Source organism: Ixodes scapularis, unplaced genomic scaffold (genome assembly GCF_016920785.2).
Source record: "Ixodes scapularis isolate PalLabHiFi unplaced genomic scaffold, ASM1692078v2 PGA_scaffold6__148_contigs__length_123643588, whole genome shotgun sequence".
NCBI classification, from domain to species: domain Eukaryota; kingdom Metazoa; phylum Arthropoda; class Arachnida; order Ixodida; family Ixodidae; genus Ixodes; species Ixodes scapularis.
This window is the reverse complement of record NW_024609881.1, coordinates 39,578,542-39,597,741: the sequence shown is the minus strand read 5'-3', so window position 1 is coordinate 39,597,741 and position 19,200 is coordinate 39,578,542. Positions and strand designations below refer to the sequence as shown.

At 46.2% G+C, this 19,200-nt stretch overlaps 1 protein-coding gene across 1 annotated transcript in view; it reads right to left on the bottom strand.

Annotated features, from left to right (window-relative positions):
* Positions 1–19,200, bottom strand: part of LOC8041009 (MAM and LDL-receptor class A domain-containing protein 2) — a 204,514-nt gene that overhangs the window by 35,149 nt on the left and 150,165 nt on the right. The window contains exons 40-42 of the mRNA XM_040210465.1: positions 18,581–18,671; positions 13,532–13,648; positions 9,790–10,043 (exon numbers count right to left, since the gene is read on the bottom strand). Of these exons, the coding sequence (XP_040066399.1) occupies positions 9,790–10,043; positions 13,532–13,648; positions 18,581–18,671 (462 nt within the window). The remainder of the gene's footprint in view (positions 1–9,789; positions 10,044–13,531; positions 13,649–18,580; positions 18,672–19,200) is intronic.

The window sequence follows — 19,200 nt, the reverse complement described above, 5'->3', positions numbered from 1 at the left end:
CACGTGACCCCCTCCTCGAGGTCACGTGACCCCCCGAGGTCACGTGACCCCCGCCGATGTCGCGTCACCCCCCGATGACGTCATCGTCACTGATGACGTCACCGGCATCCACATCGTCATCGTCATCATCACTGATGACGTCACCGGCATCCACATCGTCATCGTCATCATCACGGATGACGTCACCGGCATCCACATCGTCATCGTCATCATCACTGATGACGTCACCGGCATCTGCATCGTCATCGTCATCATCACTGATGACGTTACCGACATCCGCATCGTCATCGTCATCATCATTGATGACGTCATCAGTGACGTCACTGATGTCGTCACCGGCATCCGCATCGTCATCGTCATCATCACTGATGACGTCATCAGCGACGTCACTGATGACGTCACCGACATCCGCATCGTCATTGTGATCATCACTGGTGAAGTCATCAGTGACGTCACTAATTACGTCATCGGTACCCGCATCGTCATCGTTACTGATGACGTCATCAGTGACGTCAGTGATGACATCATTGGCATTGGGGGTCACGTGACCCCCCAAGGTCACGTGACCCCTCCTGGTTAGTTTAACCCCCCCCCCCCAGTGCCCTTCCCTCCTCCTCCTCAAGAGCTGCGCTCTGATTCGGCGTTACAGGGAGTTGTAAGCGGCTTCCACTTTTTTGTTTTCAATTATATTTTTATATGAGGTAGCGAAACCTGCCCACACAACGGGACAGACCTTAACTTTTTCAAGATACTTCCTTGTATTTGTAAGAAAAATAGTATTCGAGAGAAGGTTGAAACAGCGATTTTCCCAACTGCGCGATGAAGGAAGTTTGAAGGCTGGATGAATAAGTAATTCATCTTTCTACACCGTCAAATGGTTTACGTTTAGTGCGTGCATAATTCGCTAACAGAATTTGTTAAAGTTAGCTTATATGAGCATATCGTTTAAACGAAATAAAATGCCAAACTTGGCTTCATGAGCAAATCTTACATAATGACGGATACATCGGAGAATTTCTAAGTCACTTTAAATTTATATTCTAAAGCTGAAAGTTTTTTTGTCGAGTGTTTTATCTTTTGTGAATTTTAAGTAAAGTAATTAGCGTTCTGCTGTTGAAGGTATTGTCTGCATTGTGCCCGAAAATGTCGTAAAAATCGAAAACGTCAATTTTTTGCAATTTTTGTGCCGCAACTAAAAAAAAAGTAATCATTCTCGATTTTCCTTTAAGTTTACCCGACATACCCTGAATGACTGGTAATTGCAAATCCGCAAAAGCACGTTGCATTATTTTGTTTAAAAAATGTGTAACAGAGTTCATGTTCACATCAATTACCGCTGGGTCGTTTCTGTCTTACCGACTAGTGGTACAGGAGCGATGCATGCCACAATATCCATAGTTGGTCATATTAATACCCAGGCGCCATGAAGTACTCTAGAAATAACAGGTGAACTTGTTTTCATTGCTGAGGTGGCTAATACTGCCCATGAATGCTGAAGTTTACGGTGCGTCCGATACTTATTAAGGTGTTATACGTGGCTGGTTAGATGCTCATCGTGCTACCTTTTCAGGTTACTACTTTATAGCCAGCCGGCAACGGCCAGGCGGCGCCAGTGGGGTGAGAGCGCAAAGTTATACCCTGCATCGTTGTAACTTGGCAAAGCCCTACATTGCGTGCCGAAGGCTTCGAAATCTGCAACGTATACAAGGGCAACGCACACATATTGGAGCATGACGCAGCGAAAAGCCTGATACTTTTTCGGAGCTGAGGCGCGCTCCGGAGATACGCAGTCACGTTCCGATTGGCCCGCCAGGGCCGTAGCTTCCGCTCTACTGGCACAGTACGCAATCACGGCTTCCTGGGATACACAGTATTTCTTGCTTCAGACACTAGGCTCAGCGGCGCCACTAGAGTAAAATCTCACGTTTGAACAATGCAGCCGCCACTCCCAGGGGTACCCAATATTTCTTGCTTCACTCGCTAGATGGCGCCAAACCAAACAGCATTGCAGGTTGCCTATTATGAGTATTTGGCTGACAAAATTATTTGATTCGTCGTTCTAGGAACCGCTAGGGCCACGCGACGTTAGGAAGCCTCTGGCCCCACTGATAAAGGTCGCCGCGTAAACGGAAGGTTAAGTTGGTGGTATCTTATTGCATTGGAACGCATGGCTCGACTCCAAGCCCAAGCATAATTGAAAACGGCGGAAGAAAACAAATGTTTCTTGATGCAGACTTGCCGACAAAATAAATAACGTTCCCCCCCTCCCCCGAAAATGGGGCCGATGCTTAAACCCGCGCGCAAAGGCGATCGTATCTCACCGACTCGAGGCAGCGATACGTGACACCGGCGGCCTCCCCTGCGCGGGGTATACATAACCTACAGGGCAAGTGGCAATGGTAATCAAACTCCAGAGTCATTGCTTCTGCGGTATCACAACAGCCTCTCCCCACAGAAGAGCAAATACGGAGGACGGAGTAGGCGAGTTGTGTAGATGCAAGGTTGGTGAAGAGGATGTTAATGCACTGCTTGCATACTCTAAAACAGGCAAACTGGATTGCTCTAGGCAAAGCCCGAATAAGGAACATGTGCGTGTGAAAATCAATGAAAAGGCGCAATGCGTTTCAAAACGCTTCATGACCCGTTTCCTGCACGAAGCATACGCGCCTACGAACTTGCCCACCCCAGCTTTGCGATTGCCCTCACAAAGTGTATATCTTAGCGACCTATTCGGTCAAGTGATTGCCACACTAGGAGGTGTGTCGTTATACATTCTGTGCCAAGTTCCAGCTGCGTCTCGTGGGGGTAAAAATACGACAGGGGATTCACTTTCTGCGGAATATGTGCAGGCTCTCTGTGTATGTCCGCAGACTACTTCCCCTTGCTTCCTCGGTAAGTGCGACCAGTGGAGCGGAAGAATCGACATTGGCAAAATTCGATATTGGAAATAATAAGGAGGTAATCTTCGCCACATGGGAATTAGAGGAGTGAATTAAGAAAGCGCTAACTGCCGCAGCGTTCATCAATGAGCTTAAAAAAGACTGTGATAAAGTGTATCTCACACGACTACCTACGACCCGTGCAAGCAAAGGCAATACATGACAGGAAACAGTTTCGTGAAAGGGGTGCTATTGTTTTCCACTTTGGGCTTTGCCGAGAATCAGACCGTGGTGCTTGCGGACGAGGTACAGGCGTATCATTGGCAAAACAAACAAATCAGCACCATTAGGTGCGTCGTAATATCAAGGACGTCGACGCGGAGCTATGCCACTATCTGCGACGATCTAACTCATGACTCCGCGCATGCAAGCTTGGCCTTGACAAACATTAAGGCACACCTTGAGGGCAACGCACCCAACCTACTATTGTCTAACTTACGTTAGCGATGGAGTGGCCGTCCATTTTAAGAACCGGTACCAACTTCACCAGTTGCAGTGCCGTGAGCTCCAGAAGTTTATCTTTTCGGCAACAGGGCACAGCAAGAATGCATGCGACGGGTAGGGGGACTTGCAAAACACCAAACCTACGGATGGCGAGCTTGAGGCATTTCGAGAACGAAAATATCTAGATTGAAAGGACGCAAACAGGGTGCTGGGAATCCAGTCACTTCACATGTGGAAATATAAAACAATCAGATCAGGTGAATTGCTTGTTCGAGGCACGCAGCTCGAACTCTGAGCGGAAGAAGCCCTGATTCCCTTGAATGTGCTCTAGAAGAATGCTTCTGTCACTAAATCCGGCTGCGCTCGGATATACTAGAGACTCCTCTCGTTGAATTACCCGGTGACCAACCGAGACGTATATCACAGTTTTCCAAGTTTCTATGCCCTTCAATATAAACGAAACCCCGCGGGACAAATGCTCCGAATGCCTTCCTGCTCCTGGTTTGATATATCGCGTCGCGCTTCCAACCACGCTCTTCTCGTCTCTTTCTAAATGCAACCTGTGTGAACAGGAAGCCTGCTCTGGACTTTGAGCCGTGAGATTCGATCTGCGAAAAAGCGGTTCGAGTTCGGGAAAAGTGACGGTGGCTGGCCAGGTCCGTGCTGGGGAAGCCTGCGCAAAAAGTGTGTGTGAGTGTGTGGCTATCCTCATCGAGCTGCTCACCAGCGCACCGTGGAACCCACAGGTACCACCCCCTTCGGACAATGCGACGGAAGAGGCCGCAACTCCCGGACAGTGACAGATTAGACACTCCCTCCACCCGCTAGCTCCTCAATATTGCAATCTGGTTGATAGTAATTCAAAATTTTAGGGGAGTTCAACTTTCAATTGTCTAGCAATTGTTTTTCTTCTGCGAATTCGTTAGGTATTTTTTTTCATTTTGCCGCCCTCACACCGGCTGGGTGAAGTGCTAAGACTATTTATGGCCACGTTTCGGTACTTGTGAGCCCCATTATATTATTTCTATTTATATTTAATTCATCGTTTTAATTAAACTCGAGTTATCTTAAAACCTGTGTTACGCCCTCTTTATTGGCATGACCTCACCGCTGTTTAGGCCGGTCGACAGATCAGCAGTTCTTTCTCTGTTTTTAGTTTATAGTGAACCACGAACCTGTGCGCGTGCGACGGCTTAGGACATTCGGTGATGGCGCTGACTAATTCACACCAAGAGCGTTCTAATTGCAAATAAACATCTGCAGCCTTTTGCACTTTATTACCCACTTGGAATTTTATAAAACTATTTTTCCAGATCGATAACTCTCACGCTCCCTTGACCCAGTCACAGATCATGACCTTTCTGAATCCGAATGAGGCGTCGCAAGAGATCCTGCTGGAGCGACTTGAGTAGCGCCCGTGCGCACGCTTGTCTGGTGCCTTCGACGCTGAACCGCTGACGCTACCTAAATTCCCTCTATCTCAACCTTGATTTCCACTTATTCGCCATTGTTTCTCAAGATCTAAGCTATTATCGTGCCGCCCTAGAACAGCCGGCCATCGGTCGGGGTAGAAGATTCCGCAATATCGCTCCTTCCAAGCGATGCCTCGAGAAATGAATCGAACTCTTATGTCATCAAGCTTTCGAGCGGTGCCCAGAAATACGAACCAAATTATTTTGTCAGAAAGGTACTAAAATTAAAGTATTAACCTTAAAGGGTAGCATGATGAACATCGAACCAGCCAAGTATAACACCCTAATATGGATCAGACGCGCCACAACATTGACTTTTCATTGGCAATATCAGCCACATCAGCGATGAAACCAAGATCAGGTGGTGTTTTTAGAGTGCTTCGTGGCACCTGGGTAATAATATGACAAAGTGCTGTTACTCTGGCATGCGTCGCTCGTGTACCACTAGTCGTTAAGACAGAAGAGACGCCACAGCGGTAATTGATGCGTCCACGACCCGGTTACGCATTTATCTTCTTGTTTTAAAACATAATTATGCAACATGTCTTTGCAGATTTGTAGTTACCGGTCATCAAGGGCCTATCGGATAAAATTTAAAGAAATTTGAGAATGATTATTTTTTTTAATTGCCACACTAAATTCGCACGTTTTTGACTTTTTCGATTTCGACGAAATTCCCGGGCGCATTGCAGAAACCACCGTCAACAGTAGAACGCCAATTAATTTGTTTAACGTTTTGAAAGCATAAGACACTCGACACAAAAGGTTTCAGTATTAAAATATAAATTTAAAGCGACTTAAAAATTTGCTGAAAAATGCCCCATTATGTAAGATTTGCTCCAGAGACCAAGTTTGGCATTTTATTTCGCTTGACATATATGCTCATATAGTGAACTTATTATTGAAGTAACGTATGCGTGCATTAAACGTAAAAAAACTACCTGCATAGAAAGCTGCATTCTTTTTTCCTCCAGCTTTCAAATTTCGAAAGGCGTTATTTCAACCTTCTCTCGAATGCGATTTTTCACGCGAAGACAAAGAAGTATCTTGGAAAAGTAAAGTCTTTCTCGTTGTATGGACAGGTTTCGCTACTTGAAATAAAAATATAATTGAAAACATAAAGACAGCCCTTATATGAACACACCCAGCACAAAGATTTTATTGAGTTGCATATCATTTTTATGGCTGGTGTAAGGGGTCATGTTTTCATAGTGATAACCAGTGTCGTTTTTGTCGTACGTGGCAGTAAGAATTTCTGTTCGCAGACGACTGGACCGATAATTGATGACCAAAAAATGTGTTCTCGCATGATACTTTTGTGTGGTAAGAACGAATCCTTGTTTTCATGGCATGTGTGCATAGATCTTAGCCAACTTGCGCCGCAAGACATCGGCAGAACAGTTGAGGCCCGGGACCTTCCCTTCAACCCATGCTCGCATAAGTGAGATTTTGTTGTATATTCAGATCCCATCGGTTGACTATCGTGTTTATTTGCGTACGCGGCCGTTGGTTTGTTTTGTCTCCATGGATCTGCTCAAGTTTTCTGAGTGTCTCAGCCTCTTAGTATTTTCATAAGCCTTAGCAGACGACAGTTTGTCTCCTTTGTATGTTTAAAGTTAGTGGGGAGTAACATTTAGAGGACGGTCCATCTTCGAGAGTAAACAACGGGATATTGGTTTGAGTTGAAATAACAATCTAGTTCGGGAAAGTTGTACTTTTCGTTAGTATGAGCTTGGTGCTTTCGTTTAGCCTAGAGGGGTAGACTGGTTCGGGTCATTTACACGCCGAGACACAGGCATGTGTGTCGTGTCAAGGAACCTAAGGTGCGTACTAGAGCAAAAGGCACACACTGCAAAGATTGCGGGCGCGTCCATTTCGGCGTGGAGGAGGCAGTTAGCGGGTATGACGTAGAAGACAAAGCCTGTAACTTTGTCATCATTAGTAGATTGCTCATCAGCCCCAAAGCGGCAAACACACCGAAGCTGGACGGCAGACGTAGCAAAGTGGTAGACGCGTTCTTCTTGGCTCCGCCCCCTTCTAGCGTCGGGCTCTGAGTAAGAGACTGCCAACCGCGCTGGCGACGATGCTCACAAAAGCCAGAGGGCGCTGCAGGCGTGTTGGATGACGTTCAGAAAGGGAACGGTCTTCGGCATAGTTTTATCAAGGTGGTACTGTGTTAACTCAGACATCGATATTGAAGGAAGGAGTCCGGTGGGCGTGGAACAAACGCTGTCACGCGTAAGGATTCTCATCTCCCCTAATGGCAGCTTTGTAAAGAAACGTTTCTTCAACACCCTTTGATTGTGAGAGTTTCTTATGTAGTCGAAATTATTATTTGTGACGCGGCATAAAAAGCAGACGCAGAAGGCGAAAGTACGTAGGAGGGCAGGTGAGGAAACATCATGTTCTAAAAACCTGTGACCAGAAAGATGCGTCGTGTTGCCCGCTATTTTATAACTTTTAGTCTCAGAGATGTTTTGGGTTATGGAAAGCACACTGGATTATAGTTCTAGATCAATACGCTTAATTGGCAAGTGAATACGGTAAATTCTAAAGTAGGGTGAAGGATTAAGAAATCAGGGAAGGCTGCTGCCAGCACTTTCCACTTTAGCAGAGTTGTCGCTAGAGAATACGCGACGTACTTTCCAGCATTCATTTGCTGAAGTTGAGAGAGTTCGAAAGCATATGAGGGCTGAGAGATAAGAAACGCCGCTCTGCATCGGCGGTACTGTCAGCGCTGACTCAGAGTTAGTATAGTGAAGCATTGTGTGTTTCACCATGAAAGGCATGGCTACGTTCATCAGAGCGCTGACACAGCACTGACGCAACGAAAAGAAAGAGCCTCATTTATACACAGCTTGCTCGCGACAATATGGCACCCTGCTAGGGTTTTTTCCTACTTTTTGTTGTGCAAAGCAAATTCGTTGGTGCAAATTGTATGCTGCAGAAGCCGGAAGGGGATTCCCTCATGAACTGCAATGACATCTCCTGTGACGTCGGGATAAGTAAAAAAAGTGCTCAGTTTGCACTGTGGGGTAGATTTGAACATAGTTAAAATATACTCGTCTTATCACTGCACATCTAATGTATCTCGACTTTATTCGTAGAGTTAAGGTACATCTTGTTCATTTTTCTGTATAAAAATAATAAACTTTAGTACAGAAATGTTTCGTCACTATTGGTGTGTCGTTTTGACACAATAGGCAAACAAACCATCAATTAACATTCCGTCAAATCTATTGAATACGGGATAGCGCTATAGCGGGTTTGTAACGACCAGCACTTGCTGTCGAATTTCCGGATATATTGCGGCCACAGGAATTTGTCGGACTTTTCACGGGTTTCGAGCCGTCGATCGCGCTCTATACCGACAGAGAAGATTTCCGGCACTCCGCAAAAATATTTCATAATAAAGTGACGACGATAACGTCACGCCACCAGTCGACATGACTCTCACGTCACGCGGTATATCGCGTCACCTGTAACCTGGCGTAAGCTGACACCTTGACGTGCAGATGGACATATCAAGTCACGTTGCGGAGTGAAGCTACTCTACGTAACGACTTCAGGTGACAACATGAGTCACGTGATTTAATGACGTCACGTGGCACTGGAACGTCACGCGACATTCAAAACATCACGTGACAATACGTCGACATGCGCACCATGATGGCACGCACAAACAAACCTGAAACTGCTGATAATGAAAACAATAAAAAACAGAGCGTTTTCGCTTATTATGCCAGAATGACTCTCGGCCGATAAAACCGATAACGTGAGGTGGGTGTGAAGCCGCCGAAGCCACGGGACTGAAAGTAGGGGGAGCTAAATGCCTGAAACTTGAGTGCGCCATGTCGGAAGTGCTCTTCAGTGACCATAACGAGGCATTGGTTTGTGTGCAATAGCATTGCATAAGACATTCAGAACAGCCGCCCCAACGACAAGGAACGGTTCATTCAAACACGCAGTTTCGTCATTCCCTGAATTTCTAACTTGGTTGAGCGATATTTAAGTGTTCTTCAGGTACCTCAAAGCAGTCTCACTAAGTGTCCAAAGAAATTGTTCACCAGGTTTAAAAAAAAAACGCTCTGTATTTAATACACCCTCATTAGTTTCAAACGTCTTGGAGTTTTCGTCCGGTGTGTTACTCAGTCTAATACGTAATAGTTATGTGGGCTTTAAGCCGCGTGCTCGCACCCTTACCGTTCATTCAGTCCATCTTCAACGAAATGACACCTTAGCGGGTTCGACATCAGACCTCTGCTGTTGCAAAATTACACCTTACGAATTGCGTAAGTGCAATGAGTTTTTTCCCCGCTAAGTTTTGAGGAAAAATATGGTATCATGTTATGTGACATTGTAACAGCACATAACACAGTATCGTCACGTCTCGCGACACCATATTCTTGTGCTAAATCTAGTTTGGAAATTGATGTCCCGCCACTTTAATCGATGACGTCACCTCACTTGACCCCTCAGGTCATGTGACACAACTTAAAAATAAAATGCAAATTTCTCCGCCAAATTTACCGGGGAGATCAATCTGACGATATACCACGATGACTTCCCTGCTGAAGTCAGCCGCGAGAGTGATGCCACCCTACTCCGCACTCACTTTAGGAAACAGTGGGGTGGGAGCTACGCGCTCGGCGGACGAAACGACCAGCTCCCTTTCATCATCTGGCCCTGCTTTATACGAGTGGGTCTTTGCGGGAGTATGATCACGTAAAAAATGACAGCCGCACACTGGTTCAACAAAGCACATAGCTTTCACCGCACTGTCGGCTTAGCTCTGATTCGAGCATAGACACCATGAAGCCACGAGACATCGTGACGTCAAGCAGTTAGACCGACACGAGCAAGAAGGCTCGTGGAGCGTTCTTACATATATCGCTACCCCTTCGACAAGTATCAACGCAAAATTATTTTCTCACCATTAGTGCGTCCTTGTCTCCGAGGAGGTCAACGGAGCCCGACAGCCACTTCCGCTGAGGCACCTGGGAGGCTCGGACAGCCCAGATGACGCTCTCGACGCTGAAGCTGACTACCCGGGTGACGTTGAGCTGTTCAGCCTCCCGGCCGGACAGGTAGAACCAGAACTTGACGCAGCGGCGTTCTGAACTTTTGATCGTGCGCAGGAGAGGACTTGCCAGATGACCCACTGAGCTTTTCAACCGCGCGTAGACTCCTGCGGTGCAGATATAGCATATACCGTTTGGCATGTTTCCAGTGCTTATCAGCCTGGCCAAATGAACCGGGTATGGGCTGTCGACGCAAGCGCGGTGTCTGATAACCTAAAGAAGACAGCAATTGCGCATGCTCACAGCTGGTCTTACAGCCCAGGGTAAGATGCAGGTGTTTGTGGGTACGGACGGCCCTCGGACGCCGCCATTCTGCTGCTCGTGCGGGTAGATCGTCTGATAATCAACCGTTGCTGTGACGTACCTGCAGACTAGGCAATGCTTGACAATCAGACGATTTGCTCGCACCAGAAGCAAGATGGCGGCGTCCGAGAGTCGTACCCGCAAACTTATATACTGGCAAATGTGCCAGCACGCTAAAGACAAGTATTGAAATGGTATATTAAGTCCTTTCGACATTCTGAATCTTATCATACACAGTTTCACTCTAAGTCCGAGCGCAGACAACGCTACACCTGTATGGAACCAATCAGGCTGATGGAAACGTGCGTTGCCACGTCGCTCATTCTTTTTTTATCGTGGGCTTGCTGTGCGGAGCTGAAGTTCGTCTGCTTCTTTTGCATAAAGTGGGGGTAACGTCAGAACGCCGAGCTCTGATTGGCTCTGATTGAAGCATAGTGGGTAGACCTCGAAGCAAGCTGCCTTGAGGTTTATCCAATACCTATCAATTAGAGCCAATCAGAGCTCGGCGTTCTGACGTAACCACTAACCTTTCAAGAGATGCGGACGAACTTGCACTCCGCATTACTGGCTGAAGCAATCATGCAACAAAGAGCGCAGGGTAGCGGCGCATCCGTTCTGCGTGGTTTGTTTAGTCAGTGGCAGTAAACGCACAAGGGCCATGAGCGCCGCTATGATGCATTTTCGACGCTGCTTGATTCACGGTATCGGGTCGTAAGGTGAATCAGGGTGTAGGAACAGCGGAATCCCTGCGCAGTGGCAGACAAAAGCGAAACAGCGCAATCACCGCTACGAGTTGATGGGACAAAAGCACCAAAAGAGCAACGTCAGGAGGTGCCGGTCTGTCGGCTCGTTACCATCGGGTAAACTAACCCAGTGCAGGCCTGCACGTTGACATTACGCTTTAAGGCCGTACGTTTTTGCTTAAGTACATTGTTTTCAGAAGTGTGGCAGTTGCGGTTCGGGTCGCATACCACCGCATAGTTCGTAACCTACAGAAAGCCACGAAAAGACACGACTACCCGTTTGCTTCGCATATTTAAAACCTGGAATGGGACTGCGCTATTTCATCGGCATCGTTAGTCAGCTTAGTAGATTTTCGCTCATTACTACGATAACGACACTCGATCCTCCGCTGACGACTTCAAACAAGAAACGTAACTTTAGCGGTTACCTCTAGGTGGAGGGGAGGGGGTGTATTGGGCCGATCTACAGGGTGAAACAAGGCGACGCCAGTGTCTTTAAATCGACCGGAAAATTCGGTTTCTTAATCTATCGCGCTACGACTTTGTGCACCATTGCCCCCAAATGGTGTTTTTTTTTATTATTTGCAAAGACCGAACTTACCTGAGTAAAAAGTAAAGAAGGAAAAAGGCTTAGCTCCTATGGAAAAGCAGCGAAGCCACCGGTCTTCGAACAACACGGCGCCGTTTCCCTCGGAAGACAAGAGATGGCGCAAGCGGTCGCGACGCCAACTGCCGCCAACGAACGAGCAGACGACGCCGAGAGCCGGCGTCTTTAGCAGACAAGGAACTGCAGTTGCTTGTTGTTACCGCGCCTGTTTTTGTTTCTGCGACTGTCGCCGTTTGCGGAACGCGCGCCTTTTTTGAGTCGAAAAGATTGTCTGCTAAAAACGCTGGCTCTCGGCGCCGTATGCTCGTTCGTTGGCGGCGTTCGTTGCGCCATCTCTTGCGTCCCGTGCGAAGCGGTGCCGTGTTGTTTGAAGACCGGTAACGTCGCTGCGTTTCCATAGGAGCTAAGCCTTTTTCCTTCTTTACTTTTTTCTCAGGTAAGTTCGCTCTTCGCAAATTTGACAAAAAAAAAAAAAAAGCACCATCTGTGGGCAGCGCTGCACAAAGTCGTAGCGCGATAGGTTAGGAAACCGAATTTTCCTGTCTATTTAAAGAACCTGACGTCTCCTTGTTTCACCCTGTACTAAGACTCTATTAACCGCGCATTCTTGTTCGTTTCACCTAAGTCCGAGCCCAAACAACGCTACGAGGAAGCAGTGAGACCAATAACGAAGTGTACTAGGATGCGCACGCTGGCGGCTTTCGGCGGCTTTTTCTGCGTGCTCTTGCCCCTGCTCATCAAATCGAACGGAGATAGTTTATTCTAGTTTTACGGTTTGAGCTAGCGTCTTTCAGGCTTCGACCCGCTCGGGGTTCAACTGAAACTGACCACGGTTTCGTACAATTTTTTTTTTTTTTTTTTTCATTTCCATGGTGTCTGTTGTTGGGCCATTTGGGTAGAGGTTCTTACCTCGTGACTATTTTGACGAAAGCTTTGAAGCCGTCACCCCTTACCCAGGCAGTTTCTAAAAAATACATTAAAAGGAGCCTGCGGCCCTTCTCATAAATATTTGCAGCACACTTCGTCTACTTCATTTCAGGTCAGCATACACTCTGAAAGCTTAAATGTTTGTGATATAATTCACTCAAAGCTATGTGAACAAACGGCGACGTACGACTGTTTGAAAGTAAGAGCTATTGAACTTGTTTTGAAGGGCGAACCACAGTTAAGCAATTACACAAAGTAGAAATAACGAAAGCATTCTTGGAAGTCACTTCAGATGACAGACTCCAAATAACGCAGTGCTTTTCCAGCTATGTAACGAAGTGACGTGTCAAGAATTCAATCATTCCACGTTTATTTTTGTATTGAATGGCATGTCTGCCTTTTAGTATCCCAAATTGCTAAACAATTTGATAATTTGAACAAGATTCGATGATAGGAGACATGTTAAATCAGCTGGTTTGAACACTAACTGAATAGTATGATTCATAAGCGATAAATATTTTAAAAGCGCAGCTACCTAAATAAGATCTTTTCTAGGATTATGTTTTGCATAATGCTTTTTTAAATGTTTTTGGTTTCGTCGCATCACTTCATGTATGTCCATTGATGACTTCGATATTTCCAAAACTATGTTCAGTTTTTGCAGCCCCATTTTTAGCTGTTCTAAGTTGTGCTGGTTTATATTGCAAACATGTGGTGTCTGGGGCACTTGAGGCGCACATATTTAGACATAACAGATATTTCGTATTGAGGCTCATACGCGCAGTTGCACCGACCTGAAGGTCGTTTAACGACAAAAAGATAAGCCCGTGAGTGGCAGAAATTTATACAACACAAACGAACACACACAGCGCCTCAACACCTTAACGTGAGATGTTCCAGACACTCAACATGTCGTGCGTTTCGGTACTTTTCCCCAATCTTGGGATCATCATTATGAAATATTTCCCTAGCTTGCCCTGTGTAATTTCCTTCTTTCATTGATGATTGCACTCACCGTAACCGGTCTCTGTGGTGTGGTCAACATCTGGTGTTCCGATTTTTCGTCCGCTGTTCATCTCCCAGCCATTTAATTTCCAGCCACACCCGGAGTACTCAAAATCGCAGCTGAGTGCTAATTTAAAAAAAAAAAAAAGAGAATTGTTATTAATAAAACTTCAATGAACAACGACCCAACGTGGTAGAGTTTACAAAACCATGACGAGAAAAACAATTATTCTCGTACACCTGACATATGCCAAATTAACGCGCTGAGAAACGTTGTTGTAGGAAGTTCACCCTGTTATTAATCTTCTGCATTTTTTTTTTCAGAATAGAGTATAACAGTTTAAGTTTATACGTATTTTCTATATTCCGGCAATAAAAAAATACTCCATGCACCTGTTTCAATGTGACCGTTTCTTCTGTTGCTTCTTCCTTTAACCAGTCAATTAACTCATTCTTTTTGATCTGGAAGGCGTTTGTTTTAAATTTTTAGTCAAAATTATTTTACTATTTTTATATCACATATGAGAGTGACGTAAAGCCTCTTGTAGCCCACAATGCATTCCCGGTCATATTACGAATGCATTCTCCGCTACATGAATTTGAAGGTATAATGCGCCCTTTTAAATTAATTGCAACTTTTCTGTTGTACTTTCAGGCAGAACTGGCAATCATGTTCCTTTCAGAAAAGCTTTGGTTTAGCGCAATTTTGATAGAACTTAACGTGTTCAAATGACACTGCACATATCTATAAACTTGAAAATTTTGCAGGAAATCAGAAATCAAATGTGAACTTTCAGAAAATTTTATTTTTGAAAAATATTATTTCGCATGTAAATTTCTTCCTTAAAGTTTAGAATACCGTGTTTTTAATATTCACCGTGAATTGAGCACTGAACATTCTTTGTGTACACCCGCCGGCAATATGAATGTGAACGCCGGACCGGTCGACCGCTCCGTGCTATAAGCGCGATGACACGGCTGCCGTGACGCTTCGCTTTCTTATCGCGATAGGAAGGTGAACGCCGGACCGTCCACCGCTCCCTGCGATCAGCGCCATTACGTGGCTGCCACGGCAGCCGCGTCATGGCGCTGATAGAAGGGAGAGGTTAGAGTTCCTCGATATGCTCCCCCGAAGGGGGAGCAGAGTTGCGCATTTGTTTTCCCCGCGCCGCCAAGCCGCTATTCGCCGAGATCCATCACGTGAGGAGCAAAGCATCCTGCGCCGTGGAAGAAAGCCACATTTACGGTCGCTCCGCCAACGTCGCTCGCGCCCCGGCGTATGTTCCCCTGCTTTCCGCCTCCTTTTCCTCCCCTCCCGTTTTCCATGCGCGGCGGCGCGCGCGGCGCCGCTATTCGCCAAATTTAGTCACGTGAGGAGCAAAGCAATTAGGACGTGCGGGAAAGCCGGCGCTACGGCCACGCGCCGAGGCTGAATACGCAACTCTGCTACCGTAGGTAGCTATACAGGAACTCCAGGAGCGATTAGAGCGCCTCAATGTTGTTGGCCTCTGCGCCTTGCTAGAGTGGCGACATCTTTAGGGAGGGCAAGTGCCGCCTTTTCGGGGATTCCCCGGTTTCCCCCGACCGCTCCCGGTGGCGGCCGCCATTTTTCCTCTCACGCTGTGTTGACGCTGCACGCGTGATACCGAGAGGTCGCCTCGTGGCCTAGTGCTCACAACAATTATGGTGCCTCGAGAATAATGCCGGGTTGCTGCGTGCCGAAGTGCTCAAATAACTCCCGAAAGGGTCCATATCAGATAAGCGAATAACATTTCAGCGAACAGCGACATTTCAGCGAATCGACGTTTAAGCGAATAACGGGGGCGCGCGTTAACCCATCCGCCGCGCTGCGCTTTACGCCGCTCGCGGCGACAGTCTTCGGCGGCTCATTTCAAAAATGTTAACCCGTTTGGACCACCCGAAAACGCCGCTTCGCGGCGTCCGACTATTCGCTAAGGTGTCATTCGGTGAAACGTGGGCCTTCACCAAAACGTCATTCGATCAAGCGAGTGCCTCCCCTCCCAAAACGGGTGGAAGCTATTCAACATTCCAACGTACGCCCAACGGAAGCAACTGTGGTTGACGCAGATAAAAAGGGACAACTGGGTGGCCGACCCGCTCCTCGTCTGTGTGCACTGTGAGTAGCAGCTCTGTTTCCTTCCGATCCCTGTTTCGTTCACCGTAGGAAATATTGTTTCGAAGTACTGGCTGAGGTACTGAACGATTATGCTATACAGATACTTCCACGACTCTATACTGCTATTGCTCGCAGTCGTTGGTATAGCGACAAGCGATCCAACTTCTTTCCATTCTCCCGTATGCCAGTAAAATACAGGGTGAAACAAGGAGACGGTAGGCTCTTTAAATCGACCGGAAAATTTGGTTTCTTAACCTATCGCGCTACGACTTTGTGCAGCGTTGCCCACAGATGGTGCTTTTTTTTTTGTACAATTTGCACAGATCGAACTTACCTGAGAAAAAAGTAAAGAAAGAAAAAGGCTTAGCTCCTATGGAAACTCAGCGACGCCACCGGTTTTCAAACAACGCGGCGCCGTTTCGCACGGGACACAAGAGATGGCGCAACGAACGCCGCCAACGAACGAGCATACGGCGCCGAGAGCCGGCGTATTTAGCAGACAAGGAACTGCAGTTCCTCGTTGTTACCGCGCCTGTTTTTGTTTCTGCGACTGTCGCCGCCTGCGGAACGCACGTCGCTTTTGAGTTGAAAAGATTGTCTGCTAAAGACACTGGTTCTCGGCGCCGTATGCTCGTTCGTTGGCGGCGTTCGTTGCGCCATCTCTTGTGTCCCGTGCGAAACGGCGCCGTGTTGTTTGAAGATCGGTGGCGTCGCTGAGTTTCCATAGGAGCTAAGCCTTTTTCTTTCTTTACTTTTTCCTCAGGTAAGTTCGCCCTTTGCAAATTTTACAAAAAAAAAAAATGCACCATCTGTGGGCAGCGCTGCACAAAGTCGTAGCGCGATAGGTTAAGAAACCGAATTTTCCGGTCGATATAAAGAGCCTAGCGTCTCCTTGTTTCACCCAGTACAATCGCCCAGCAACGAATCTTCGTGTGTTTGCGCAAGCGCGCCAATCTCGGAGGCTATGATTCGTGTGTGCTGGTCGCCTTCAGGACAATGTTACTGAGTGAGAATATTTCGTGTTGGCCTTGCTTATCCACAGTCTCGGGGTTGTAGGCCCTTCGGTCGACGCTACTAGATTGAGTGTAAATACCGGGCGATCGGGAACGGGGGGGGAGGGCGGGGGGGGGGGGGGGAATGGTTAATTTTTTTAGGGGTTCTGGGGTGATTGCATCACAAAGCTTGTGTACACTTTGCATCAGGACCTCTGGTAAAGGTGTTGACCCAGCCTGGGGGAGTATGACACTAACGTTGTGTCGCACATTTCGTTATTTTGGTCTATGCACAGTTCTTTTGCAGAGAACCTATTAATATAATGAACGTCTTTAAGTTAGATATTGAACATTTGCCCTTAGTGTGCATTAGCAAGTTAAATAGACTCAAGTTTTAATAAATTGCCAATTTTAAGAAAAATAAATTGAGAGCAAGTTTACTTTGGACCCTACTCTGTTTAATGATGCCCTCTGTTCTATTTTCAGGCCCACTTTGAGCCCAGTGCCAACGAGCAGAACGGAGCCGACGGATGGCAAAAGCTGACACTGGGATAGATGGCCTAATAAAATTCTTAACTTTTGCGATATAAAAGCGAATTGAAAGAAGAAAAAAAATATTTTTCTTGTTGTTAGTTTAAAAGCCCGTAGTGCAAGTGTTACGATGGTCATTATGAACATCCGTATAACCTCTAAAAGCGTAAATTTCTCGAACAGTTCGCCCCAGGCCAGCCAAATAGAAATCACAGCCCATCTATCATTTAAATTTTGTTAGGCAACAATACCGGCGAATTAAAAGGAAGATATATAGAGCTCAGCGTAATCGCGGTCTCCGCCTCGCTGGTGGCTGCCTTTCATTTCAGTCATTAAATCCGACGTCAAATACCAAAATCTGTTGCACAAAACGGTACCGCACATAAAAACTGTCCACAAACTTACATAAATCGGCCATCATCAAGAAGCGGATCACCACACAAGCGGCTGCCGATGGCACTTTTGCCAACGGACTCGCGGCATGTGGGCACAAAATCGTCATTTTATATCATAAAACAGGTGCACACCTGACTCGAAGGGTGAGGTGACGCGTTCCTTAAAACAGTCCTCCTTTATTTTACAAGTGATCATACCCAATAAGAGCACAAGGAGCTCAAAGGGAAATGCGACGCGCTCTTTTTCATATACCAGGCGCGTCAAACGAAAGGAAAAATGGCCGCTCTTCTAGCAGACGACATAGTTGTCCCCACTCTAGCAAGGCGCTGCGGCCAACAATATTGAGGCACTCTAGGAGGGGTCGACGGTCCGGCGTTCACCTTCATACGGCCGGCGAGTGTACCTTTACTGAACACCAATTCTATTAGAGAATACTTCGGTTGGGCTATGTTAATTTAGGCAAGTTCACCTTAGTTTAGTTTAGGTTAGACTATGGTAGTTTAGTAAGCGTTATGTTTAATTTGGGGGGATGAGGTGGGGTTAGACTAGCCGAGCTATATTACGATATGTAGGTTTAGGCTGGATTATATTAGGTTATTCTAGATTAGATTACATTAGTTTGATGTAGGTTAGATTGGGGTAGTTATGGGTAGTGGACTTGAGGTTTTGCTGGGTTAGCTTATTCCAGGTTACTTCAGTGTATGTCGGGTTACACAAGGTTTGTTTAGAATAGGTAATTATGGACAAGAATAAAATACGTAAGCGGAGTTAGTTTGTGCAAGAATCGATTCAGTTAAGTTATTTTAGTTCAGTGTAGGTTAGGCGTGGTTTGACTAGATTAAGATAGGTTTTCAGATGTTCATTGCCCTCTTTCTTCATCCGTCGTCCTGGCTTCAAATACGTGTGTCCTAAACCAGCTCGCTTGCTTGATTACTCTGACCACTGCTTTGCCTGAAATTAAAAACTGGACTAGAGACATCCGAATGCTGCGACAAGAACGCACCTTTATCCTCGCACTCTCCTCTCGTCACGCGGATCTCATCCACCGCAATGACCGCCGGCGTCGATGCCAGCAGTATTGCCTCGAGTACAAACTGAAAGACAATAGTTATGTTTAAATTATGAGACAAATTGCCACTTTCCAATGCACTAGTATGAAGAAGAATATCCAACTCCTTAAACTTGGTTGATTCAGGGTTGTCTGCAATAACGCCCAGGCCCAGCGACCACATCACCTTTTTTTATATTTCAAGGGCTGCTATAATATAACAAATCTTGTCAACGTGATTCACAATAGTAATATTATAATATTAAATATTCGAATATAATATTCATGCGTACAATTACAAGAAAAATTATAATGATAGTCTAGGAATACAAGCCATATTATAAGATTGTAACCTTAATAAGTATCGCATTACTAGAAAAGTATTTTTCACACAATTAAGGTGCTTTGTCCTGGGCGAGCCTAAAAGCAATTCAAAACAAATCTCATGCAAATTGAACTCGGAGTTTTGTTTTCTTTCTGTCACATGTCGGCAAATTACAGATGTCATTCAGCGCTCGCAGTCATACGGCTTGCCTGCGACAGCGTCTGTACGGTTCGCATAGCGCCTAGACAAG